Here is a 14,327-nt window from a genome sequence, read left to right as displayed (position 1 = left end):
TTTGCTAAGCTTTCCCAGTGGGCTCTTAGAAGGGCAATTTTTAGCTGTAACTGTAACAATCCCCTTAACATGTTGACCTTGGTAGTGCTTTGTTTCCCACATTTTGAATTGATCAGTTCCTCTTCTTTTTGGAAACCTTAAACCACTAGTGAATCACATGAATGGCATGTACAGTAGACTGTAGTTATTGGCCAATGCTACCATTCCTGGGAATATTGCTGTTTTATTTATATGGCCCCTCAAAAATTTATATGGAAACAAGGCCATAATACCCAAAGTTTTGCCTAAGAGGATTCCCCCTTCCCTGTCCCCGCCCACATACACACATGCAACCAACCTGGCTGACGGAAGTAATAAAGGTGTGATGCGTAGGAATGCTGCTAAGAGAATTTACTTTATTCATTGGCCTCAGGCATTTGACAAAAGACTCCAAAGGTTAATACTCCATGTTGTGTCTTTGCTCTCCAACTCTTAGGCACTCCATGAGGGCTAGTCAAAAAATTCCCATCAAAATTGAATTCAATGGAATTCAATGACAATTTATTTATTTGGCAAAGTGCTGGTTTTCATCAAAAATTTTGAATTTGTCAAAACTTCAGCTGAAAAATTTAGAGTTTTCCCCCCAAAAAAGTCAAAATTTCTCTCAAGATTTTTTTTTCCTGACCAGCTCTAGTTCATACCAATGTCACATAATAAGGTTCAGTATGCATTGCTTATTGCTACGCTAGCCCACCTTCAGTAAACTACTGTACCTAGTAAGTACAGATGGGTATAAGAGATATGCTAGCATTCAGAATGGCATACCAAAGTGGCTCTGTTTTTGAAAAACAATCTATAAAATTCTGCCTGTTTACTCTTCCCTGCTTGTTACCAGATGGCAAGTTCAGAGGGGATGGATGAGGTGTAGTGTCTTACCTCCATGGTATGAACACCGGCTTGCAACAAGAAAAAAAATAAGTGTTCAACTTAGTGAATGTCAACAAGGACCCTATGAAATTCCTTTCCCAAACATAAATCAAGAGAGACAGAAAGTCAGCTAAGTGACACATATAGAAACAGGAATCCTGTTTCTGGATTGGGGAATGTATGCACTAAAGAAATAACAGATCTTTACAGACAGAGAATGTCCTGTCCAGGAAAGCAGATTGTTGTGGTTGTTTTTAAATGTTGGCAAGCTGAAAAAGGAAAGTTTATTTTAAAAGGAAGGGATATTTTTGAGTTATTTTAAATTTAAATTTAATCATCTTAGAAAAACCAAAGATGATCTCAATAATTTGTTTTGGTTGAGCAGAGAGAGATCATAAACAAAGTGAACTAGATGATCACTATTATTTCTGAGCACACCAATGTGCCTGAAAATATTGTTAACTTTAGATGAGGAATCATGAAAACTCCTATATTTACAGAGGGATTCGGCATCAGAAACTCCCACTAATCCCTGTTAAATCTCTGCACACTGCTTTGAAAATTTAATGGAAAGTCCACTATCTATCCACTGGTTCCTTTGAAGGGTGAATTTACAAAAATCCTAAAATTAAAATATCAGAGATATCATCTCCAGAAATACAAAAACTATGAGTTGTGGAGCTTCAAAAATTGACTTAGCAGAGCCAACGGTCTTTGCATACCACAGCTAATGTCTCATATGGCAGCTGAACACACCACAGTGGGACAATCTGTGGTGGGACAATCCAGTGGGAACCATCATGTTACAGTTCATAGTACTTACGGGAAATGCACCCGGCACCGTGAAATACCCGCCTTAGTCCATGAGTATCCCAACAACACCTCCATACTTGAAAGGAGTCAACATTTTCTGACCGTTTGGACCAGATTGTTGGTAGATGAATTCTTTACAATTGAGGAAAGAGGCCTTCTTCCCTCCCAAAGCTATTTTTTTTATGCTAGTCTCTCTCCCATGGTATAGTGTCTGTTGGACAATCCCAGTGCTACTCAGTAGCCCTCACCAATAGATGCTCTCCTAATAAACAGGGGATGCAATTGGCTAGAATGTGGAAGGACACCACCTGCACAGGCGTAACCCAGCCTGAGGGACCCCACCGTAAGACCAGGCTGATGTCCCTTTTAAATAAGTTAGTTTTTAGGCTAATTGTGTCCGATAGTTTGCTGGTCAAATGATAAACCATATACATTTCTACAAAGGCTACAAACAATTTGGCCTTTAGATATGTCCTATTTACCTAGAGAGGAAGAGCCTGCAAGATACTATCAGACCCTATGCGGCAAATCAGGTTGATAATACTGGAAATCAGTTTGGTGGATAACATAAATTAATTTGATATTTGATTTGGAAGTGCCAACTGGACATAAAAAGAAAAATCTCCCATTAGAAGTACCTTAAAACATAATTAATATGAGGTTTCCACTGCACTGAGCAACTGACGTACCTGCTAATATGGAGCAGTTGGTCATTGATTTAGGCTATTAGAACAACAGCTGGCCTACTTCAACCAACCAAAGCCCTGAAATATTTCACGGAAGTGTTATCTACAAATGAGGATGATTCCTGCCAAGTCTATAGAAACAAACTTCATCTCAAACCAAGTAATTTACTACCTTGCATTCATCTAAATTCATAACCCAAAGGTTAATGGAGCACTCTGTCCCAAACAAATCACCTTTATTTATGCATGGGTTGTGGGGTAATTGAGAAACAGGTGATGCACACATTCTGGTTTATGGTTTGATTTTCTGCTCCTCACAAAGATTATAAAACCTGATGAAGAGATGAAAAGATCTCATGTTACTATATAGAGCTTTCTCTCGGTTGTTCGTCAATTCAAGAGCTGTGTTGCTACTTCCAAAAAAAAAAAAAAAGCAGTGACTATACCCCTGTGAGGTTTTGACTCAACCCCAGAGCTGGTTTTCAGCGACTAATTAGTTCTTTCACATTGTTCACAATTATATGCTACCTCCTTTTTGAACATTCTTTTTTTAGTTAAATGAAATGTATATGCATAAAAATCAAACAAAGTCTATATTAAAATTCATTTTCCCCTAGGCCCTGTTAATAAGCTGACATGCACAGTTGGGTAGGCAACTGTCTGGCCACCTGGCAATCACTAGTCATATTATCTTTTGTTTTGATCATGTCTGAAGCCAGCTTAGAAGATGATACAATATTTTTGTGCACTTAAATATAGATCTGTCTCTAGATACAGCTGTACATACATACAAACACAGATTATTTCTATTTTACTTATATAGAGATATATGTATTGTCCTCATATACATTATCCACATCTATACATTTGTTATACAGTCCATGTCAAAAGGACAGACTGTTCTTTCAAAGGCACATCCACAGCAGTTAGGCACCTAATGCCCATTGAAAGTAATAGGAGTTAGGCAACATGTATGTAGACAATTTGGAAAAATATGGCATGGTCACTAGCGGGTGGGATGCTCTATCTATATACGCTGCCAATTGTCCCATTATAGAACCTGTATGGAGATAGCAGCCACATCTTACCCGGTATAATGAACATGCCATGTTTTTCCATGTTTTCCACATATATCTTCAGACTGTAATAAGTGAAACTAACATTCGTAACAGTTCACATATAGAGTTAAAAAGAAATGCTGTCATATAAGTCTAAAGTGAACTAAACATCTGTTATTTGGCATTCAGATGTAATTTACATATATTTGTTCCACCATGGCCTGATTAGTTGAATTTCTTGATCATGTACAACTCTGCAGACAGTTTGCTATGTATGAAATTGTTGGCCCAAATTGTTCTTTCATTTGCAGTGGTACCATCTCACTGAAAACCTCCTACTAGAACTACAACTGCTGGTTCTGGAAATCACTAGGAAATGTTCTGTGGTGGCATGAAATCAATACAAGCTGCGTCTCCATACATGGAATTACTTCAATAACAGGGATGTTCGTCAGTGCTTTTCACTGCTGTAGGCAATGAGAATGTCACCTGAAACTTGAACGACACATGAAACCTCGCTGAAAGGGGCAGCTTTGCTGAACTGCAGACACACCTTTAAGTATCTATGATTAATTGGTTAATAAATCTCCCACCATATAAGTAAACAAAGCTAAGAATGCCAATGCAGATGGAAAGGAAAGTTTCAGTTGGAATGAAAAAGTGCCTGAATATGGACAGACAAAGCCCTGATCCTGAAGTATCCCAAGCTCTGAAAACATGCAATCCATCATGCAAGAGACAGAAGAGGTCAGCCATTAATTAACATCCAAATTAAATCTTTTCAAGTAAGGGTCAACACTGCTTTTGTTTTGACATTTAAATCACTACCAACGTATTTCCTAGTTTAGCATGCAAGGCACATCACCCAAAGCCTCTTTCTTAATTGCCTTCATTTTTCATGTGTACTATTTGATTTATTGTCCATTAAAAATACCTCAAAAAAGCCACGAGTCATGTATGTGAAGTATAAACATGATTAATGTAACACAATTACATTCCACATATGATGGGGCTGGTTAGGAATCTCTGTCATCACTGCATGATGGAGCATTGTCACTGGCAGTGACCTGCCAGCTCAGCTTGACTAAAAAAGAGATTGCAGAAGGGAAGCATTTGAAGGCCGCAAATGATCCAGCAATGTCTAAATACTGTATTTAAAGTAAAAAGAAAAGGAGGACTTGTGGCACCTTAGAGACTAACAAATTGTCTCTAACATGCCACAAGTCCTCCTTTTCTTTTTGTGAATACAGGCTAACATGGCTGCTACTCTGAAACCTATTTAAAATAAGTCACTTATCACCTGATCAAGGAAAATGCAGTCTTGCCTGTTTGATAGCAGAGCATTGTCCTAGGACATTGCAACTCTCCTGATGTTATCTGAAGAACAGATTCACAAAACTACAAAGAAAACTATCAAGCGATGGTATTGCCCAGTAAGGTGAGCATCTATCCACCCAGTTCAAAGTAAGACTAGCATTCTAGCTCAAGTTATGGGCAAAAGCAAAAAACAACTGTTCAGTATTATATCTTCAGTCAACTATCATTATCCATGTAGTATATCTGTGCTTTTTAAGGACTCAGTTGTGGCTGAACCTACACAGACACCGAGCAGGAGCGGAGGGAGTAAGTTATAAGAGTTCGCAGTTATGACTTCTGAAGAAACTCACCAACGAGAGTCCAGGGCATAGGTGGAACCCTCCCACCCAGGCTGTGCCCCTTAAAGTGATATAGCAGTTTACTTCCCCTTCAGTGTAACATGTTGAAGGAGAAACTTCCTGTTATTCAACTGGGCTCCTCATCGGCATGCCACGTGGGACCACACCTTAGCCCAAAATATGCACAGCGATTCCTCAAACCGAAGTATGAACAATGTGTCAGATGGTGAATTTTAAAAACACAGCCAATGTGGACTTAAGAATTGCATTCTAATATTCTCGTCCCCACTAAAGCAATTAAATAAACCACATTTCCTGTGATCAGAAAAAAATGAAAATCTGGCTAAATCAAACTCTGACCCAAAAATTCACCCTGAGGCTGCCTATGGAAAGTCTTAATCTGAAATAGCTATTTTTGCCAAAGTTATGACTCTTTGAAAAGTATTTTTTCCATTATGCTACAGATGCTAAAATATAAAAATCCCCTTGAATTCATGCTGAACAGAAAGTTAGATGCAATGTTTTGAACACGACAGCGTCTTAAAAAATGATCTTAAGAAAAAAAGGATAGGGAAAGAGGGGAGTAGAACAAGGGATACTTAGATACGAAGGAAGAGAGATTTAGGGTTTGATCAGAAACAGTTCTATAGGAATAAAGAAAAGGAGGACTTGTGGCACCTTAGAGACTAACACATTTATTTGAGCATAAGCTTTTGTGAGCTACAGCTCACTTCATCGGATGCATGCAGTGGAAAATACAGTGGGGAGATTTTATATACACAGAGAACATGAAACACCTTGAATATCACTATAAAAGGTCCCCTCTTCCCCCCGCTCTCCTGCTGGTAATAGCTCACCTTACCTGATCACTCTTGATACTGGTAATGATAATGGTAACACCCATTGATAATGGTAACACCCATTGTTTCATGTTCTCTGTGTATATAAAAATCTCCCTACTGTATTTTCCACTGCATGCATCCGATGAAGTGACCTGTAGTTCATGAAAGCTTATGCTCAAATAAACGTGTTAGTCTCTAAGGTGCCACAAGTCCTCCTTGTCTTTTTGCGGATACAGACTAACACGGTTGCTAATCTGAAAACAGTTCTATAGGAATGCGTATTGAATAAAAAACGGGGATTAGGAAAACAAAAAGGTGTAAGGAAGGGTGGAGGTGGCCATTAAGTGAAATGTAATGATAAAATCAATTTAAAAAAAAACAGTTCCACTGGAGTACAAAGGATGACAGCTAAGAAACAACAATAGGATCTTCAGGAAACTAATGGAAAGGAGGTCATGGGTATGCAACAGAACATGTGTAGTAGTTATAGTCAATGAACAAAAAGTTGAAAGCAAAATTGTTTAGGAAAAACAAGCCTGCTGCCTAATCCTAGGGGCAAATGATAGTCTAGGCACAAGTCCACCTGGTTTCCTCAGAATAGGAAACAAACTGATTTCTTTAGTGAACCTTAAACAGCAGTTTGAAATGGAGACAGCAGTGAATAGGGAAGTAGGAAGCAATACAATTTCAGTAGGTCCCTAGCTTGTCTGATCAAAGAAGTTCCTACAGCTACACTAATTGGCCTGTTGTGTCCAATTTTTACTTCTAAAATCATGAGTGTTGTCCACCCACCTACCTAGAATCATGAGTTTGTTTGTTTTTTTAAAAAATCAGTTTGGTTTCTTTTCATTTGTTTTTTGCGGGGTTTCTGAGCCTTAACAATGAATTTGTGTTCCCGCTTTTCTCCAACACGGAAGGGTAGAAACATAATTTGTTGTTTTAATGAAAGCTGAGTTGGACGTAATCCCAGGACTCCAGGAACCTGGGGTTAAAGAAAAGCACTAAATATCACAAGGCTCACAATAAAATTGTGAGAACTGGCAGCACTAAACCTCCTTCCCCACCCCCCAACCCCCTCTACTACTGGGAGGGGAGAGTGGATGGGTGCTATGCAACATGCTTCCAAAATCCTGCCTCCATTGAGGAATGGGAGGGAGAGTAAAGCTCAGCTATTCAGCTATTGTCAGCCAGTGGCTTCTTAGGCTACTCATCGGCATATGTATGCTATAAGCTAGGCGTGTGATTCCTAGCTCTTATCAAGCTAGCATGCTATAAACAGTAGTGTAGCCAGGGTAGCATGGGCAGCGGCAAGCGGTGGCATGAACTAGCCATGCAGAGTACAAACGCTCCTGAACCCCATGGGTACGTACTCAGCACACCTAGCCCGTTCCACTGCTCGGTGCTGCCAGTGTGACACTGGCTACACCACTGTTAATAGCATGCTAGCTTGATAAGAGCTAGCATGAGGAGGCCTATGCGAGCTGGGAATCACACGCCTAGCTCCAAGTACAGACATACCATACGCTATCATTTTTAGTGCACTAACTCGATGAGAGCTAGCATGAGTGTGTCTATGCAAGCTGGGAATCACACCCCCAGCTCCAAGTACAGACATACCATCACTGTCCAGCACATACTAATCTCATTATCAGCTGCATGCATGTATATATCTACTCTGCCTCGCATTTTTCCTGACTGCAACCCCCCTCCTTCTCTCACTGTGCCTTCCATTTATAGCTTCCATACAGCTCTTCTTCAGCTCATTTCTAAACACAGCAACTTTGTATTCTACACCAATGGTCAGAGCAAGCTAATGCAAAATGACACACAATAGATTTTCACTCATAGGATCCAATGCACGTGGAACCCCTTTAAGGGTGAGAAAGGGGTTTGGAATAACTTCTTGAACGCCCTGAACTAGACCATGTTGTCTAATTCATTGTTATCACAAAACCTCAATTATTCTTATTAGCCATTTGCATTACAGAAGGATTACATCAAGGCTGAATTTGACTCGATATATTCATATTCAAGTGTTTCTACACATTACACCCACTGCCATGTTCTCTGGGCATGCCATAACGAAAATGAACACTAAAAATATTTGTCTCTATCGGAACACTCACAAATGACCAAAAAAATGCTAGCATCTGCATTGATGGTAAAAGATTTCTAACTCGAGGCCTCATTGAAGATTGAACTGAAGAATTTTCAGGTGTACCCTGAAGTTGACCAAACCCAGGCTTTGGTGAAACTCTGGAAGAAGCCCGTTCCCAAGGCCATAGGAGCTGACTCCATGGGTGCTGCAGGGCTGGAGCACCGAAGGGGAAAATTAGGGGGTGCTCTGCACCCTCCGGCAGCCAAGCTCCCCTCCCCACCCCACTTCACCTCTGCCTCTTCCCCTGAGCATGCCACGTCCCTGCTCCTCCACCTCCCTCCCAGCGCTTGCTGCCGCAAAACAGCTGTTTCTCAGTGTAACAAGCTTCAGGAGGGAGGGGGAGGAGCGGGAATGCAGCACACTCAGGGGAGGAGGCGGGGAAGAGGCGGGGCTGCGGCGGGGATTTGGGGAAGGAGTCGAATAGGGGCAATGAGGGGGCAGAGTTGGGGTGCAGACTTTGGGGAAGGGGTTGGAATGGGGGCAGGGCAGGGCAGGGGTGGGAGGGGGCGGGTTGGGGTGGGGACGGGGCCAGGCCAGGGGCAGAGTGGCGTCGAGCACCCACCGGCACCAGCAGAAGTCGGCACCTATGCCCAAGGCAAGAGCCCCGATGCTCCTATTGATTTCAGTGGGGCTAGGCTTTCGTCCCTGCACTTTTCAGGAAGCCTGATTGCAACTGAGGAACTGCTACCAAGAGTAACCCTTCAGATCTTATCTGCCACATTTCCAGAAAATCTCAGTGTCTCTTATTCCTGCCTTCCACATCTTCCTTAGAGTAGGGTATTTTCTAAACATTATTTTTGTTGAATTCATAATAAATTCTAAGGCTAGAGTGGATTCACCTAGATTAGCTGCAGACCAACCCTAGAAGTCTTTGCCGAGCTCTGTTGATCTCTCCATTCCACGTTGCCTTTCATTTGTCCTTGGTTCATCTTTTATATATTCTGTATGTAAATATACTTACCTTTGTCAACCTCCTAAAATAGTTCCCACGTAGGTTGAAAGTTGCAGTGGTTCTTTTGTTGTATATTATTTTCTTCAGAGTCCTATGCTTCAGTTGATTGTATTTCTTCACTGAAGGTATTTAAAGGTTTGCTGAATATGTGAAATAACTTTTTTACTGCCAGAACGCATGCAAATAAAAAAAGAAATAAATGGCTCTCGCTTTGGTCTCTTTTTTTTCAATAAGTTTCATGTATAATGAATATAGCTGCATTTATGACCAACTAGTAAATACATACGAAACAACTATAACCCATATTTAATTACTGGAGGAAACACTGGCAATGGAATATACAGTATGTTCTTGTTGAAATTAAAAAGATCAAAAAAACAAATATGATTGTTTCCCTGCTCTTCAGTGGAGAATTAAAATCGGCTTGGTTTATTGAAGACTACAAAAGCAATCACCGTTATAGACCTGCTTTGCATACTGGCTCTATTAATTTACATACTCATGGTAGGCCTCACATTCAGATACAACTGTTAAATTATACTGCTGTTGAGTAATGCGTATAAAAATAATGCAACAGCATGCAAAGTGTATTTAAACAGGCACAATTAAAAATATTGATTCCACTGAAGACAAGACTGAAAAGACTATGCACAGGTTTAATATTGTCACATCCAGGACACACTGCTTATGAGTGATTGAGTTCGCTAGACTTGCACATTGACAAGCTGTCTTTGTCGCATGTTATGTATTAGGCCAATTTAGCATCTGATTATTAAAATAATTTAATTCCCAAGATTGTTTTGAGATGGTTTTCCCTCCTGCTCTTCCCCCTCTTAAAATTAATAATGTCTTAATTATTGTGTCAGTTTCACACCCGTGCAATTTGCTGGGTGACCACAATGTAGTCAAATCAACAATGGCTTAAACAGTTTGTCCTTTATGCTGCTGAACAGACCGAGGACAAATCAGCAAGAGATTTGGACAGACATGCTAAGGCATCAAAGTACTCAGGTACAGCCAAAGAGAGAGACAATAAAAGTTATTTGCATTTAACTAAATTTTAACAGGAGAACATTTTTATCCTTTGAGGCCATGAAACCCCCAACATTATGTGCTTAAAACACATGCTGTCTGGCTGCTATGTCTGTTCAACAAATTGCTGGTCTTCTTTTAAAGAAAACGAACAACTGAACTCTATGGAATCCAAAAGGTGCTTAGCACCTCTGAAAATCTGGCAACACATTTTAGTGCATAATGGCAACATTTTCAAAAATGCCTAAGTAACTTAGGATGCTATGTTCCAGCTTCAACTTAGGCACCTAGGAGCCCAAATCACATTGAAAGTCAATACAATGTACTGCCTACGTCGCTTTTGGAGATGGAACTTAGGGACCTAAGTGCTCAAGTGCTTTAAGTCTCCAAAGTGCTTTAGAAAAGGTGACCCTAAATCTGGATCCAATCCAAAGCTCACTGAAGTCAATGGGAGTCTTTCCTTTGACTTCAGTTGGCCCCGGTGACAAAATTGTAGTACATGTTGCAGTAGAAAGAGAGCCTGAGACATAAGCCCTTGTATCACAGGCCTGGTATGAGGCAGGACCTGCTCACAAAATCTGGCAAGAACAGGACTGATATTGCAGAAGTACACATTCCTAAGAGGTGCTAAGTACAGAGTATTGACACAAACACATCCCACTATCAAGTGGTATCAGAACATCCCAATATCAAGGATGGTACATTCCCCAAGGATAACAGAAACACACCGACCCTTCCTAAAACATAAGGTCAGGCTGACAGTACGTAACTTGTTTATATCAGGGTATAAAGATGTATCTCAGAGGGAGTATCTTGGCCAGCCATGGAAAGTCCCGCCACTGACTGAGCTGCGTCCATTGTCACGGGCATACATGTCTTAGTATCCTCGTAGAGTCTGCCAGGTGCTAATACTATGCTTTGTCAACAATAAACCTGGCCGGGTGCCTTCGTACCTTAACGGCTCTTGTGGTCATTGGGCGGTTCGCTCAAGGTCTGCTGTGCCAACTGTCTACGCAGAGCTGGGACAGCACACAGGGAGAACAAACACATGTAGCCAAATATTTAACCACACGTGTATCTGAGTTTTGATATAAACTGCAAAACAGAGCAAATACTTTCACTCACAATATAATCTTAAATAAGTAGGGGATGGAGAGAGAAAAGGTATTCCTTAAATTGAATTTTATTGCTTTGTATTTTTGATCCAAACTCTGAACCTTACTTTCACATAAATGTTATTACATATGAACTGTTAATTTCAGCTCTTGAACCAAATGTGGTCACATGAAAAGGCTACTAAACAACATGAATTATGTGGGGAAAACGCAGGTTTTTTCACAAACCCTGTTGAAATTTCTTTTGAAAATTATCAATATTTAAAGCTCACTTTAGGTACCATATTAGGCTGACAGCCTTGAAGTCTCACATCCTCAGAACAGGTCCCACTACATAATGAACAACAGCAGTGCAAGCTTTGCAACATTGCATCATTAATGTACCTGGAAAGACAAACTCTTGAAAGAAGAGTTATATCTCCATGGCCCATTCAATTTTCGGCCTGTCTGCGTAGAGTGTACGGTGCCAAGAATCAATGCCAGCTCAGCTCTGGTGGTAGTTTTTGTGATGTGGACACCTGTCCATTGGAAAGGGGACTGGACCACCCAGATCAACTGCTTAGATCACAGAAGAGATGGTAATAACTTTTTGAAACTCAGGCCTGATCCAAAGCCTACTAAATTTTATGGAAAGACTCTCGTTGATTTCAATGAGCTTTGGGTCAGGCTCCTGGGATGGATGCACACCAGGGAGGAAGAATGAATTTATACTGAAATGCCAATCAAGAGCCTTCTATATAGTCATGTACTGATACAGCAGGAAAGGCAAAGAATGCAGGAGGTGACTCGTTCATAAAATCAGAGGATGATCCTGAGCTTCCATGTAAATATTCAAACCCCAACAGATAAATGTGCAGAATTTTGCCAACCCTCATTCATAGCAAAGTTCAAAAATCTGTATAAATAAAGGATTTTAAGGGGAGGGGAGGAGCTATTGTAGTACCCAGGTGGAGGCTGTTCCTGGAATCATGTCATAAGGAGAAAGAACTCTGATAAATTCAGTGTGATACAAAAACACTCAGACTGCGGTTAATACAGATTTTTGCAAAAATTACATATGAAAATTACATTTCTTACAGTTCAGAATTGGCTGATCCTCTGTGAATTCAGATGGCTGTTCAATATGAAAAACCTTTTGCTGGAATCCAGGGATGCATTCTAAATCTTCTGCAAATACAAGCAACAGCACCTGAGGAAACAGAGGGAACGGACTTTTAATATCCACTTGTTCACCAACCTTCTTGGCTTTTGTGAATGCTAGCAAGTTTGGACTCAATGTTCATTTAAAAAAAAAAAAAACAAAAAGCCACCCACACATCCAGCACATCACAGCTTCCCTTTACAACTTTCTAACCATTGCTTTGCACGAGAAGTTTCAATCAGCATATACCCAGGCAGATATAAAGGTTGCAAAAAAAATAATATGTCTAAAGACACATCTACACTGCAGCTGGTGCGGTAAAGCCCAGTCTGGGTAGACAGACATACACTAGCACTGCTCAAGCTAGCATACTGAAAATAGCAGTGTGGCGTCATGGGCTAGCTGCCTGAATACAATACTGCCCAACCCTGGGTGCATATACGTGAGCAGTTAGCCTGAGCCACCATCCACATTGCCCCAGGCCAACATTGTGCAGATGTACCTAAGATTAATAATGTTCAATTCAGAAACACACTTAAGCACCTGCTTAAAGTTAAGCCTGTTCTGAAGTCCTTCTTAAGTCATGGGACATAAGCAAGTATAAATAGGGCTGGAGTATGCTTAAGTTATTTGCTGACTCAAGGCCTATAAGCTCAGATTAGTTTAGTAAATCTCTGAGATAGTGAAGAAGTCTTTTGTTCAAGGATAAAGTTTCATGTCACAAAAGTTTCCTTTGTATAAACTCTTGCAGCAGATGGAAAATGTCAATTCCCCACCCCCCACAAAGCTACAGTTTGTCCGGTTTCTCCACAATCAAAAAGTTGTTTACCCCAGTGAAAGACTGAAAATGGAATGTGTACATCATTCTGTAGATGGATCTGAAGGGTAAAGTTAAATACAGCTTGTGTCACTGTTAGTATGTGATCACCAAAGCACCTTGTCACCACAGGAACATCTGGGCAGCGGAGGGAGGGTAAAAGCAAAATAAAATTGACATTGTACCTATTCCCAACCAATCTCTGTTTCAGAAGATTTGTGTTCTATCACTGAATAGAGACAATGAGCTGAAAGGCTATTTTCTTTGGTGGGCTTTACATGGCAGAGGAGCAGGTAGAAAAGTCACAGAAAGAGTGGAGAAGAAAAAAAGGCACAGAAAGTTTAAGGGTTAAATGAAGCACAAGAAAGACGAGCCAGATCCAAGGTAGCAGGCAGGATAAATCTACTTTTCCATACCCAAATATAAGCATCCAAATGCATTTGGGGCCTCCTTTGGGGGATTTCCTCTGGTCCTGATATTCAGAGATGCAGAGCACTTACAGCTCTCATTAGTTTAAACACATGCCTAAAATGCCTCCAGTTGGACACCCAAAGGAAGACCAGAGAAGGGCAACAGAGTAACCAAAGAGAAAATGCTAAGTTTGACTTTCATTAGTACAAAAAGATAAATGTTGACATGCTCATGAAAGAGCCCTTATACTCAGTAGCTACCTACTATGCTTGACCTGCCAATGAGAGATAAGCTCATCATTTTCAGTGATCTAACACTATTTCAGCAAATAAGCCTCCTCCCTATAGAGTAAGAACAGGGTCCTCCAGCATATCACCTTCAGTGCTACCTTTGTTAGATAAACCTCTTTGCCATGTTGCTCTGTTCAGAGGACAGGTGATTATTATTATCAATCTTAGGCTAGCATGCTCCCTGCTTAGCCATCCCTTGTTTGCTCTTGTCAAAGAAACAGAATGCTACCCAGGTTTTCTTTCCATACAGAAAATCCTGGTGCACTACAGAGTCATTGTTGGCTTTACATTACTTGGTCTTTCAAAGCACAGGGAGGATGGTATCCCACCTGGTCTTATATCAGTTGCTCTTATTGAAACTTGATTCTCGGGCAGTCTATTTCACATAAACACTTGCTGTAAAAGGCCAGCTAGACACTGTGTGCAATAGCCAGAACGTTTCGTGACAATC

The 14,327-nt window shown here is 40.6% G+C and overlaps 1 protein-coding gene across 1 annotated transcript in view; it reads right to left on the bottom strand.

Moving 5' to 3' along the window:
• The window catches only part of CDH13 (cadherin 13), a 797,859-nt gene that overhangs the window by 639,815 nt on the left and 143,717 nt on the right, over window positions 1-14,327 (bottom strand). The window contains exon 2 of the mRNA XM_084644551.1: window positions 12,295-12,406. Coding sequence (XP_084500677.1) covers window positions 12,295-12,406 — 112 coding nt within the window. The remainder of the gene's footprint in view (window positions 1-12,294; window positions 12,407-14,327) is intronic.

This window comes from Lepidochelys olivacea (assembly GCF_965140295.1).
Source record: "Lepidochelys olivacea isolate rLepOli2 genome assembly, chromosome: 12".
NCBI lineage: Eukaryota > Metazoa > Chordata > Testudines > Cheloniidae > Lepidochelys > Lepidochelys olivacea.
The sequence above is the reverse complement of the archived record's forward strand: the minus strand, read 5'-3'. Positions and strand labels throughout refer to the sequence as shown.